The sequence below is a fragment of the Trifolium pratense genome, linkage group LG5, assembly GCF_020283565.1.
Source record: "Trifolium pratense cultivar HEN17-A07 linkage group LG5, ARS_RC_1.1, whole genome shotgun sequence".
Taxonomy (NCBI): Eukaryota; Viridiplantae; Streptophyta; class Magnoliopsida; order Fabales; family Fabaceae; genus Trifolium; species Trifolium pratense.
The window spans coordinates 1,829,334-1,843,399 of record NC_060063.1 but is presented as its reverse complement, the minus strand read 5'-3'; the positions used below and the strand labels follow the sequence as shown (position 1 = coordinate 1,843,399).

General features: G+C 34.1%; 1 protein-coding gene across 2 annotated transcripts; it reads right to left on the bottom strand.

Annotated features, from left to right (window-relative positions):
- Nucleotides 1-2,155: 2,155 nt before the first annotated feature.
- Nucleotides 2,156-12,887, bottom strand: LOC123887105 (golgin candidate 1). Of its 2 annotated transcripts, XM_045936393.1 has the most exons (21): nucleotides 12,421-12,887; nucleotides 10,366-10,446; nucleotides 9,983-10,032; nucleotides 9,281-9,901; nucleotides 9,127-9,189; nucleotides 8,882-8,959; nucleotides 8,582-8,785; nucleotides 7,238-7,294; nucleotides 7,067-7,141; nucleotides 6,916-6,987; nucleotides 6,008-6,070; nucleotides 5,797-5,895; nucleotides 4,959-5,036; nucleotides 4,774-4,842; nucleotides 3,708-3,755; nucleotides 3,531-3,626; nucleotides 3,364-3,440; nucleotides 3,168-3,213; nucleotides 2,983-3,081; nucleotides 2,842-2,886; nucleotides 2,156-2,707 (listed from the first exon to the last, which is right to left on the bottom strand). In XM_045936393.1, exons 1-21 carry the CDS (start codon nucleotides 12,446-12,448, stop codon nucleotides 2,636-2,638), a joined length of 2,121 nt encoding a protein of 706 aa, XP_045792349.1. In that variant the 5' UTR covers nucleotides 12,449-12,887; the 3' UTR covers nucleotides 2,156-2,635. The 2 variants fall into 2 exon arrangements, with proteins under 2 accessions (XP_045792349.1, XP_045792348.1); XM_045936392.1 differs by having other exon boundaries at nucleotides 3,531-3,755; nucleotides 12,421-12,801.
- Between the last annotated feature and the right edge of the window lie 1,179 nt (nucleotides 12,888-14,066).

The following is a 14,066-nucleotide window of genomic DNA, read 5'->3' as shown; positions in this document are numbered from 1 at the left end:
ATAGTTTAATTAATTACTCTGGCTTTGTAAATTTGTATATGTGAATGAAAGAACTACAATATAAAATTATATGATTTTGGCTTGGCAAAAGGTGGAGATCAACTACGACAATGCATTATACTTTTTTTGAAGAAGCTAAACTAGCCCACCCATATTGGCGCCAGAGAGAATCGAATCTCAGACCTCGAGAGGAGCACACTCCCAGGTCCCAAGTCAATACCAATGCACCAACCCAAGTGGGTGACAATGCATTATACTGAAATGGGGATACGGATATTACACAGCACCCGAGTGTTTGTTATCATGTATGTCGATATTTTTTTAGACAGCAAATTTACCTATTTACCATATCATCATGACTTTCATATATGTAGTTGATGAGCATTTGAACCAAAATAGTTTGTAATCAAACCTGTATATGATAAAATTAGGCCGGGGGAGGAGTACTTTTCAGTTGACCTGGAAAAGCCATTCCTCGGCAAATAAAGGCAAGCGGGTTTCTGAAATGATGGATTGGATTCGCTTTTAAGAGGCCAATACTCATTTCTTTTGTTGCAAGGAACTTAGCTTATAATTGTTAACGCATGCATGTTTATGATCTGAAAATCCTTCTTCAAGGCCAAGCATAAATGTTTTGGTGGATTTTTCAGAAACACTTAAATGATTCCAATGACACTGTTGAACGAATGCAGGGCTGATCAATCGCTAACAAATATAGGTTCAACTACACATTTGGTCCCTTACGTTTATTTTAGGTTTCAATTTGGTTCCTTACGTTTAAAAAGTATCAATTTGGTCCCTTAAGTTTTCATTAGTTTCAATTTAATCATTTCCGTCAGTTTTGTCACATGTGACAGCCAGTTTGCATATGTGGACAAACATGTGAACACTTTGACACACTGACACGTGTATAGTTCAAACGGTGTTAGTTACAAAACTAACGGAAATGACTAAATTGAAACATAATGGAAATGCAAGGGACCAAATTGATACTTTTTAAATGTAAGGGACCAAATTGAAAACTAAAATAAACATAAGGGACCAAATAATATACTATGATTGTGTAAATGTTCTGATTATATTGGATGTAAAAGAACTGAATTATTGTAGAATCTACCATAATATAAAAGTGAAAACATATAAGATAGTTAAGTTGAGGCATTCCAAATACACAAATGAAAAAGGCATCTCTAGTTATGCTAATAAAATCCTTGAAGAAGAATAACGTAGTAACATAAAAGCTAGGCCAATGTAATGGGTTGGGAGGTTAGTCCACCATTTTTTATACACATTCTTTTCTAGATCGAGTTTTATGTTGATATGTAGTACTTGTTTCAAACTACACTAGTGATTTGAAAATGGATACAAAATAAAATTCAATCAAAGTCCTTGATATGATATGTATGCTATGTCTAGGAAGAAAGAAGGTATTGAAAGGCCATGTTATAAAAAATGTACAACATTACTTCTATAAAAAAAATTCCTCATATTCTCACCTATCAACATGCATGGTCATAGGCAAGGACACGGATCCAGAAATTTATTGCACGGGGGGTCGGAAATAAGAACAATTATTTTGAGCCTTAAACATATTTTTTGTTAGTCATTTTGATTTTCAAATTTATCTTTTCTTTGTTAGTTTGGTCCTCAAATATATTTTATGTTAGTCAGTTTGTCCAAAAATTACTAATAATAGACTTATTTGAGAATATTTTGTAATTTCAATACACTTTATTTGACAATTAATATTTCATATATTTAAGGACCGATATATTTTATGATAGTCATTTATTTTTACCACAGTATAATTCATAATATTAAACTAAAGTGTTATAGATAGATAATTGAGACATAATAATATATATATTATATACATATATGAGGGGGAGGGGAGGGGCCTTGGCCAGTGTCTGCCGCCTTTGAATCCGTCCCTGGTCGTAGGTGACAATTCTCACCATTCTTATGTAAATTTAAAACATTACCTCTATTTAAAATTCCTCATATTCTTTTTTTTTTTGTTTACAATAAGTGGGAATCGAACCCATGACGTATAAATTACCCATATTCTCTTTTTAATGTTCACATACATGTTACATTCCCATCACTTATTTTATGCGAAGGAATGGAATAGAAGAGCATTTATGACACATTATTATAGAACACAATAGAAATATATTACATTTGCCATGTTTTGATATTTCCATTTATATCTTATAAGGACCAACATTCAGATTCCCAAGCTAAACAATTTATCTAGTAAGTGCAACAGTTCCTTCTTTCAAGTGTGGTAAATAACAAAAAATTATATAATAAATTTGTATCTACAACATTGTTACCTCCACCCCAAAATACAATTTTCAGCATAAGAAAAAAAAGGACAGAACAAACATATTAAAACAATCCGATTCGAGGGAATGTCTAACCGAGAAAGAGATGCTTTGATCCATTTAACCATCATTAAGTTCAAAGAATTTGAAATTTCACAACTCCAATCTGGAATGCTTGTCAGTTCTACCTTTGGTTTGCATACTTGAGTATTTGTTGAACGGTTATCAAGCCACCCAAACCAGTGCTTTGAAAATGTACACTTTAAAATATGTAGTCAGAAAAGTCCTAAATGGAATAATTAGATAACTCATGGTAAACTCTGGTTAGAAAGTCCCATAGATGCTGCAACTTCTCTATCAGACATACTGTCTGCTTGTACCTACATAATAGAGGATTGAAAATATACCCAGAGTTAATGAAATTTGATTGATATGAACTATCCATTGGGATAGGGTTAACATGGAAGCGTGTATTAAAAATTGTCATATATTGCAATAAGTTGAGTGTCTTTACCTGAAGGCGATGCAAGAGATACATCAAGAAGAGATGTACAAAGACCTGTTGCAATATCTCAATGTTAGCAAATTCAAATCCTTCGACGGTGGTTTATGTCAGCTATTAAAAAATTTAAACAGCTAAGCTAACTAATCCTACCAAATAGAAAAATAGAAAAACTCGAGCTGTTGGATAACGCCAGAGAAATCTTGTGGCTCTGACTGCCCCTGAATCAAGTAATTTAATTGCTTTCTGCAACTGCATGAAGCATGCCAAACACATGGTTAAAAATAGTGTTCGATATGGGGAGGAAAATGACATAAAATATGAAGATAGATGCATACCTGAATACTTGCACCAGCCAAGTGTCGGTGATGCAAAGGAAGAGGCCTGCAATTAGTTAGTAATTAAATCACAATTAAACCACATGTAGTAATGACCAAATTAGAATATGAACAAAATTTAAGAGATGATTTGACACATGGATGTCAACAAATGAGTTCTAAAAGAAATTAATGCATTTAATAGGCGAAAACATACTCCAGGGCTTTTATTTCACTCTCATCTTCCCAAGCTGATGATGCTCGACGAGAAACTCTACTTCTTTCAGTCTCTGCCTGTTCATCATGAAAATGGTTTCAAGAAGCTGGCCAAGTCAAATTAATAATCACAAGTAGCCACAGGAGCCTAAACGGCTAAACACATACCTGTGCCTCCTTAAGATGCTTAATTTCTTTCTCCAATTGAAACTCTGTAGCAGCTTTTTCACTGACCATGGTTTCTAATTGTGTTTGTTTGTAGTACTGCAACGAAAATAACACATTAATGTATTGAAAATTTAATAACACAAAATTTTCCTGAAATTTAAGCATGGCACAAATTACCAAAAGATCAGTCAGTTCCCGATAGCGTTTCTCTAATTCTGTATGCTCCTGTTACAAGAACATGATGCTTAGCACAAGTAGTGTTTCAAAATTACCATATAGCCAAAACATTAAAAAGAACCAAGTTAACTTCAAATGTGTTTGTCAAAACCCACAAAAGAATAGCATGATATGCTGGTAGCATTTGTAGTAGATTTCTTAATATCACTCCTCTCATGAGTTGAAACTTAATTTCTCTGGTCACTAGTAATCAAGCTTGTTGAACTCTAGGGTCTAAAATTTGGGATCTTTACAGACTGAGTTATAAACTTGTAAAACTTTACTTAGTACAAAATATTGTTAAAAACTGAAAACAAAGAAAAAATATTCTTAGTAACAAAAAAACCACAACAATAAAACCAATGCCCCATCCCATCACATCCCACTCTATCTTATCTCATCCCAGACCAAGTAGCATTACGAGTCAAAATTGATGGCAGCAAGCCAAAACCCACTGTTTTAAACTGCCATATATTCTCCATAAAATTCCATGGGTTGCCATCCTTCACAAAGTAGCCATGGTGGTTGTGAAAAATCCACCACTGCAATCTGACATGATGCATCATTCCGGCATCCTCTCCTCCACTCCCACTTAGCAACGTGTACCTTTCTGTTATTCCCCTCTCTCCTTCAACTCCTTATTCGTGCAACCCTCCCACGCCTAATTCCCCTTATCGTGCATTGCTCCTTTCATACACTTAGCCCACGATCTTAGAGCCCACTTTCGAGTCCCTCTGCTCTCTTACTTTTCATATTCATAAACATCCATAATGGGGCAATCCCGTCCTCTAGCCCAAAATTGATTCTTTGCAAGTCTAAACTAGTTTACACGAAAAATGATTTTGTAAGCAAGTGGACTTGATTTATATACCTAAAGACATAAACCTGTATGATCTGAGTTAACTCAAGTTTGAACACTATACTAGTAATACAACAATATGGTCATTAATTATCAAAGCAACACCCACATAAAAACAGACATATTTAGGAAGAGGGGAAAGTTATAAAGAAACATCAACATTATTACCTGACGCGAATAATGCTCAGCATCCCTCTTCATTGCAGCCATTTCAACTCTCAATTTTTGTAGTTCAGCCTGAAATGTTGAAATCAAGCATCTAATGAATAATACAAATCAAACCTTGATTAAGACAGAAGAACATTATCTCTAGTAAACTTCACAAGGAGATATTAAGATTTAAGAAACACTACCTCCAAGGAAGATAATTTGTTTTCCGCTTCCCTCTGACCCTGACGAGCACGCTCCACTTCTTCCTGCCATGCCTGAATCTAAATATACCAAACTTGCAAGGTTATAATTCCATAAGGATGAATATTTATCACTAAAAATTTTATGATTGCTACTTCAAAAGTTTGAATACTAATGATACATGCCAATGGCTCAACAAGACTTTGGCCAGTTGGAGCTAGAAACAGCTGTGGGAAATTGTAACTTTTGACTAGTGTTCATCAGTTGTGCACAGGGTTAAGTCCCTAGAATGTCAGTGTTATGAGAGAAATCAGCCACTTTTTCGAGTTCAAATTTTTTGCTCATATAGCGAAAGATTCATCTGTGTTTTGCGAAACAAACAATTCAACCATGATACATCTGATTTGGTCACCAATTCAGAGTTCATAATGATTAGGCTTATGATTTGCATCAATAACCCCGTTTTCAATCTCATGTTGCAATTTGAATTGCACGATACATGCGATAATAACCAACATGGTGTGTAAATGTTGAAAATGTGTAATGTAGAAAACATAATGCACAATCACTAAAAGAACACAAGCTTTCTTCTATACAATTTATCATAAATAACAGCAAAATAGGGGGAAATATTAGCTTCTAAACAATGACACCTTTTGGTAAAAACAAAGAAGCGAATATGTCCTCTATTTACATGTACACAGCATATAAAATACGTTTTGAATTAATTTTGAGAATCAATCAAAAGATCATCAACTCTTTGAATTGATACTTGCAAAAAATATTTGTAGATGTAAAATTTAAGGAGACCCGATGAAGATTCAAAACAGCCGTCTATACCTGAATTACTTGATTTGCCTCTTCTGGTGATTTTTTTTGTTCCCGGCGCAAACGGACTTCCATATCTTGCAGTTCTTGATTTAAAGATGAGCATTCAACCTGACAACATTGGATGCCATTAAACTCATCACTAAATCCATATTTCAAATAGTAATACTAATAACCAGCCTTCATATTCATAAAGAAATAACTTAATTTCTTTACAACGTACCTCGAGAAGTGCCACTTTCTGCTCAAGGTCTGTGGCCTTTGCTGTCCTTTCATCTGCTATTCTCTGAGAAAAAGAAGAGACTAACAAATAAATGTTTATGTTTAACATTGATGTCAATAACAATTCTACTATCAAAGTAGCTTCAAACGGGGAACCAAAGCAGTCATGCATGATTCATGCTGGTGAATTTGTCACTATTGTTCATTAATATTTTGTAAAACAGATTAACCACGACATCCAGGCCTTAGTAGTTTGTAAAACAAATGAATCTGTTAAAGTTTAAAACAGCAAGACCCAAATAGCATTACTGATGCCTATATGATGATGATGATGATAACAAAAGCTTGAGTGAATGTTGTTAGACTTGTGTAGCAGCATTGAATAATCTGAGATATGATCCTACCCCCTATTTTCAAATTTAATAAAGCACAAGCTTTGAAAGATTTTGCTGATTAAATATCATCTATAATCAGTACTGCCCCCTTTTCCTTCTAAAACAATTTTTGTCTAAACAAGGAAGCCAAATAGTTATATGACCAGCCACTTGCAGCCTGAAAACCATGCAAGGCCTGGATACTAGCATCCTAAATACATCAAGGGATATTTTCAAACGTTTTCTCATAATATCCAACTGTGGTTAAAATCTGATAATGTGTTTTCTCAGCAATTATATCCACTATTATGTTATTGATTATGCTTTTGATATGATTTACATTCCATTTAAAAGTTGAGGAGTCTAACAACATACTTTCCAACACTCTCTTTTATTGGTTAAAATTCATATAGACCACACCAAATCATGCGGATCCCATATAAATTTGGTGGGACCCATATGAATTTTAACCAATAAAAAAGAATGTTGCTAGTACTATTCTTAAATGTTGAACATCAGTAAATGCTGACGTCACCTGTATCCTCGCAAGGGCTGTAGATGACTCAACTGCTCTATGCTCCAATTCCACTTCTCTTCCCATAGCAGCCTGCTCTACAAATCACATAATCATTAAAAAGCAATGTAAAATGCATACATACAAGAATTAAACAATTTAAGTTACAGACCAATTTGGTAGCATTATGTGCAGCACGCTCCTCTTCCGCTCTTCGCTCAACAGATGCTAGTTCCTCTCTTAGGGCCTACAAGAGCAATACTTTTATGATGCCAACAACTTTACATATGAACAGGACATCTCAAATTATGGAAATCTTACATGCATTGGAGAACCTGATTACCTGCATCATCCTTGTCTCCGATAGTTCCCGATTTCTCATCATAGATTCCATGTTTGCCTGATAAGATAGGAACAGTGTTACCCATGCCTTAAAAATATAAATAAAATAAAACATGAATATAATGAAGCTATGCACTATGGTACAGCGACAAATATTACATGTATATAGAAAGAAATCATTGAAGAAAACTGAAATAGGTAGATTCCCACGTAACTGAATCCAACAAGTTTATAATAGCCAAAAACTTTCCCAATTCATTGTGTATAAAGGTTCCCTAATATCTGCTAAGTGAGTTAACTTTAACTGACACCATAGTGTATGAACACACCTGCAAATGAATCAATTGAGCTCATAGCTATAGCAAGTGCACAAATCTGGTCATATTATATTCTGAACAAATTGAATAGGTGACGGACTCTATGTTGGTTGTTCAATCCTTTTATTCTTCAAATTTGTTCCTAGTCACTTAAGAAATAAATGGAGAAATTGCTTTCATATCAGTGGACAATTGATTTTTCGAGTCACCCACATTTCCCAAGAAGGCAACGCTTGTACTGACAAATTGGAGCCTTATGGTTTAGCCATTTCGGGGTTGTGTGATTCTTTACCTATTGTTATTTCATCTGATTTCTACAGTAACAGGATGACGATGCCTGATTGCAGGTATTTTCTTTCTCGTGTGTTTGGTTCCCCCCATTTTTTGTATTTGTCTTCGTTATTTTATTTTAATATGTTGGTATGATGCAAATATTGTCAAGGATATGGGTGTCAGCATAGTTGGGATACCTTGCTCTATCGTGATGCCACTGCATACATATTATTTTGCTTAAAAAACATGAATAGATAAATATGCATTTTTTATTTTCTAGCAAGTGCCAAGTACCAACCCATATCATTCCTAGACCAAAACTCTTGATAGTCTAATAAAAATTTATAAAAAACGTAATATTCAAAGACTGACTTGCGAAAGGGATTTTTATTCAAATTCCAAATAATATGTCTATTAGAATTTGGGTTGGGCCTAACTCAACCATAGAAAGGTGAAGACGGCCTCTCCTTATAAACTTATGATCAAGCCTTATCTTATCCAATGTGGGATTTCTAACAATGTCAATTAGTCAAGATTATGTTATGTATAAAAATCTAGGATAACAACACTCATGCATTGCTGCTAAAAAAAAATAAAAAAATAAAACACTCATGCAACCCAATATGTTTAATAAAGAAAGAAAAAGCTTTCATAAGAGTAAAGCATATGGTACAGAACATAGTTCTGGTGGAATCAGTAGTTACGCAGAGGAAACAAAATATTGCAAGCCACACTTCAATAAATTAAGTAAGAACCTGCAGGGAAGCTAGATTTCCTTCTGACAATGCAGCCTGCCTCTTAATTGCTTCCACAGAACTTAGAACAGACTCAATTTCAGCATTTTTTGCTGCCAAGGCCTCAGCCATATTTGACTCAACTCTTGTAACTTCCTTTTTACTTTCAGACAAATCCTTTTGTAGCTGCTTTATGCTAGCCTCATATGATTTACTCAGCTCTCTCTGTAAATATAGAATTAATTACATGATGTGTTTTTATTTCAAGAACACACCAAAACCTTCTAGTCACTTAAACAGGAAACAGCAATAGTACTTCACCTCTGCAGTAAGAAGTTCCTCTAACTGTGCATTTTCAGATTTGTATTCTTGAAGACGAGATGACAGTCCAGCACAAACCTGAGCATTATTAGAAAATATCAAACAGGTTTCTATTGGAGCAATTAGGAAGACACTCTTTTTGACTTTCCAGAACTAATCTACAGGATTTGCCTCTGTGATCAGCTTTTCACATTTAAGGAGGCCTTAGCTAAAAGAAATAACAGGCAAAACAACATTCTTCTTACCCGAGCTAACCTTGCCTCTTTAGACTGACCAGTAGATTTTGTTGTTTTGAGCAATCCTTGAGCCTATGTACCAACTAAAATATTAGTCAGAAGAATTTTTTTCTTGAAAGATGTTATTTTAAAAATGAATAAATCTCTCCATAATAAGTGTTACCTCTTCAAGTTGATCCTGTACTTTTTTGGGGGAGATGTCAGTTTTATGATCCCCTTGGCTCTTTTGATTCACAATAGGTTCAGCTTTTGTATCAGAACCTTTAAGTATAGTATCACTATTAGGAGCTACATCATCAGCCACAGGTTCAGTTTTTTCTTGATCCGTATTTGGATTGGAGTCTAAATCTCCAGATTTTGTAATCGGTTCGGTACTCGTGGATTCATGGTTGTGGTCTTTAATTCCTTTGGGAGAAGGAGAAGGATCCACTTCATGAGTATCTGAAGCATTCTCTTTGACAGGCTCATTATTTGCAGAACTAGTAGTGGTAACATCAACGTCAGCATCATGTACTAACACTTCCACATCACCTGTGTCATGTTTACCAGTATCACTAGCCAGCTCTTTTGACAACGAAGTTCCTAATATGGGAGATGTTGGATCTGTAGGTTGCAGATCCTTTGGTTGATTAGTAGAAATCAAATCGCTCCCGTCATTTTTGGCTACAGGATCAACTTTGTCGCTTGGTGTTGTTACACTTACATCCAATGTTGCTGCTGGAGATCCACTTTTCTCCTTAGTAGCATCATCACTAATTATAGTAGATGGGTCGGACGGTCCCTTCTGAGCCAGCCAAAATTCAAGAACACAAGTTAGATGTCATATGACACACGTTATCTGAGGATAGAAATCCGGTAGCAATACCTTAGGTTTTGATTTCTTCCTCTTGCCTTGAGATCCTTGCCCATTTGAAGCTAATTTAAAAAAAAAAAAGTAGCAACAGAGCAAATGTAAGCACTCACTATTAAGAGAATATACATAAATTATATCTGAAAGACTGCCCTCCTTACTAGAACATCTACAGGTTTAATTGCTTATCAACTTTGGTTAAGGACTTTCAATATTAGAATCAAAATCTAGAACACGAGATCCCTACCTAGTGTTTCCACTACAACTTAATCCTTCTTATATTAGCACAACAGCTATACATCAATGAACCCATATCTAATTCTAGATTAAGTATTGACTATGAATCAATTGCTAAACAAAAGAGGTGAAGAAAATGTCTAAAGAACTAAAATCTAAACCTGGAGACTTAGAATCAGACTGTTCTTCTGCTACGTCGCTGGCAACCAGCTTCGCTCTTCGATCAACAACTTCAAATAAATCTGATCAATCAAGTCCACAAAAATAACATGTCAGATTTGTTTTTGAGATCAAAATGAGACAGGCTCTTCGATCAACAACTTCAAATAAATCTGATCAATCAATCAAGTCCACAAAAATAACATGTTAGATTTGTTCTTGAGCTTAAAATGAGACAGTCATAAAGCAACAAAGGTAGGAGAAAGAAACACCCAGTACACCACAGCACACCCTACAATGAAACAACACCAAGTGACATAATGCAGAGAAAAACTATGGGCACAATTGAAATTAATTCACGCTTCTTAGACTAGAAATGAATGAAGCATGAATGAGCGAGGAATTCAGACAACAATGTCAAATAGCGCCTATAGCAGCATAGCCTAGCAGAATTTTTATAATATGTTATTGTTCTGCAATACGCGAGTTAGTACAAAGTCTTGCCAAATTGAAGCTATGGAGCCACTATAGTGCTGTAGCCAGTGTTATCGAATATCGGCCATGGCGGATTTTGGCCTCTCCAATATGGCGGGGTTTTCTGCTATAATCCGCTATTGCGGCGCCACAAAACAGATGTTATTGCAGGATTTTGGCTCTCCTCCATCCGCAATCGACAACACTGGCTGTAGGCTGTAGCATAGCTGAATCTAAACAAATCACAATACCATGTATTTGCCAGTCAATAAGTTGAAAGCATTGCCAAAATTAACCATTTCAATAATTCATTTCATTCCCTAATTTTCAATACAACCGAATCAAAAACCATTTCCAAAATTGATCACAGTTTACACTACATTAAGCATTAATAAAACAATTTAATGATGAATCAAGCTCAATCATTGAGATCAAAATTAATAACAAGCCATACCACAACAACTACTAAAGAGAGACACTAAAAGCTATCAAAACTAATTTCCAACATAACAGAATCACAGACCGCTGACAAAATTAATCATTGTTTCCATTACATTAACCATTCATCAACAATTTAGTGATGAATCAAGCTCAAGCATTGAGATCAAGATTAACAACAAGCCATGCTACAACAACTACCACTAAAGTGAAACACTCTAAGCTATTACCAATATAACATAATTATAAACCAGTGCCAAAATTAAGCATCATTTACACTACATTAACCATTAATCAAATATTCAATGATGAATCAAGCATTGAGATCAGAACTAACAACATAATACCACAACAACAACTACTAAAACAAAACAATTTTAGCTATTATACTTAACCAAATCGATAAACAAATTAGTGAATTTAAGATTGAAATTAAGCATAATTTTACATTGCATTAAGAATAATCAACAATTTAACGATGAATCAAGCTCAAGCATTGAGATTAAAACTAACAACACTCCATATCACAACAACTACTAAACTGAAACACTACAGGCTCTAAAAATTAACCAAATTGAAAAAGAAATTGTTGAATTAAGATTTAAATTAAGCATAATTTACATTGCATTAAGCATTAATCAACAAATCAAGCTCAAACATTGAGATCAAAATTAACAACATGCAATACAAAAACAACAACTAATAAAACGAAACACTATTAGCTATTAAAATTAATCATATACTGAATCAAATTAGTGAACCAAGCATCATTTACATTTCATTAAGCATTAATCAACAATTTAACGAAGAATCAAGCCGAAGCATTGAGATCAAAATTAACAACATGCAATACCAAAACAAACTACTAAAACGAACAAAACACTATTAGCTATTAAAATTAATCACATGCTGCATCTAATTAGTGAATCAAGCATCATTTACATTGCATTAAGCATTAATCAACAATTTCATGATCAATCAAGCTCAAACATTGAGATCAAAATTAACAACATGCAATACCAAAACTACTACTAAATCGAAAAACTCTAAGCTATTAAAATTAACCGAATCAAGAACGAAATTGAAGAATTGAAATAGAATTAGGTGGAATAAACGATTCAAAGAAACGAGATCCGTTACGTTACCTTCAGCGACTTTGAGCCAAGACGCCATTGTAAGAGAAACGAATCAGATTCGTTTGAATGCAGAAATCGTTCAGAGATTCTTCAATAGTAGTTGAGCTTCCATTGTAAAACGATGTCGTTTTGATGATTTAACAATCCACACAATAACACTGATACTGTTGTTTTTCTCTTTGTGTTCTCAATTTACACGTTCAATCGCGAGAAGAAAAAACATAATGGTGGTAATGGTAATAAAATAAAAACAGTATAATAAGATAATCGATTAATTTCAAATAAGTGATTTTTCCCAGGAATCGATTTTGTAAATTGCAACTCGTCGTGCTTTCAAGCTTCAACCACCGAATTGTTAACTTTCCAGAAATGTATGTTTCTTTACGCAAACGCTAATTTATTTTTTTTGACAAAATTAAAATTAAAAATAAATAAATAAATAAGGTACTAGGTACATGTCACGTTTTAACGTGTATACATAAAATTCATATCGAAAATTATTTAATATATTAAACTCACGAAAATTAAAAATTTATATATTTTTATTGAACACGGTTAATTTTAATATGAGTTGAAAATGTTAACTTGTCTGGTTGCTTGAATTTATGTTATTTAGCCCTAACAAAATTAACGATTTATGTTTTTTTTTTTTCGCCTTCATTCCCCAAATATTTTTTCTAGATCCACTACTGTCAATGGGGTAAAGAACGGTCGATCATCTCTCTCACAAATACCCCATGATCTTGAAATCCCATAGAGTTGGTTATTTTATGTTTTCATTGTTATTTCAATTCAAAAGCATGATTATGTTCTTGTAAGATTGAATTACATGTCATAATCTATCCTTGTGTTGAGTTGTTGTTTTCATAATTATTTTGAAATGATGAGTGAAATGATGAATTTCAAATAAGTGAACACTAAAGTTTTGAGGACTTAGGGATGAAAATTGGGATTTTTTTAGTGATTTTGGGGTAGGGTTCGTATTTTGAAAATGCCGAAAATGGTGCATGTAATGGTCTGGAACCGGTGCATGATTTGCAGAAATGATGAAACGATGCATGCAGGGCTTGAACCGGTGCAAAGGAATATGGGAAAAATCTAGTTAGTATTTTGAGCCGACTCATGTCTAGGTTGAACCGGTGCAAAATCCTATCTGAGAAACTTGAACAGGTGCAACTCGATTTTGAACTGATGCAAGAACTGATTTTGAAAAACCAAAAAGAATCTTGAACCAATGCATAACTGTTCTTGCACCGATGCAACCTGCGTTCTGGGAAACTTGAACCAGTGTATCCCAAGGTTGAACCGGTGCAAGTTGCCCAGAAACAAAGGATTATTTTCGTGATTAATTGATGAGTTTCAAATCATTATTTTCTTAATAAACTTAGTAATTAACTAAGAATGAGATGTTTTTGAATTAAAATGGGCTTAATGACAAATAACCAAAGTAATAGTTACGCGGAGTTAGAGTTAGTATGAAATTACTTAATCTCTAAAGTGATGAAAAATATTAATGATTAATGACGATGGTTAGTGATGATGAATGACAAGGTGAGATTGCTCAGTAATATAACTCTATGCCCAATTTAGATGATGTGTTGTTGTGAGTGGTATGTTGGTTGTGTTGTCTACATGTCACATATGTTCATGCATAC

What these genes read in the sequence shown, in the direction of transcription:
- LOC123887105 (XM_045936392.1), bottom strand. Translation starts at nt 12,448, where the DNA reads ATGGCGTCTTGGCTCAAAGTCGCTGAAG. An exon ending in AGAAAGTGGCACTTCTCGAG is followed by an intron (nt 5,896 to 6,007) that starts GTACGTTGTAAA and finishes CAATGTTGTCAG; the next exon opens with GTTGAATGCTCATCTTTAAA. An exon ending in TGGCTGGTGCAAGTATTCAG is followed by an intron (nt 3,082 to 3,167) that starts GTATGCATCTAT and finishes TGCTTCATGCAG; the next exon opens with TTGCAGAAAGCAATTAAATT.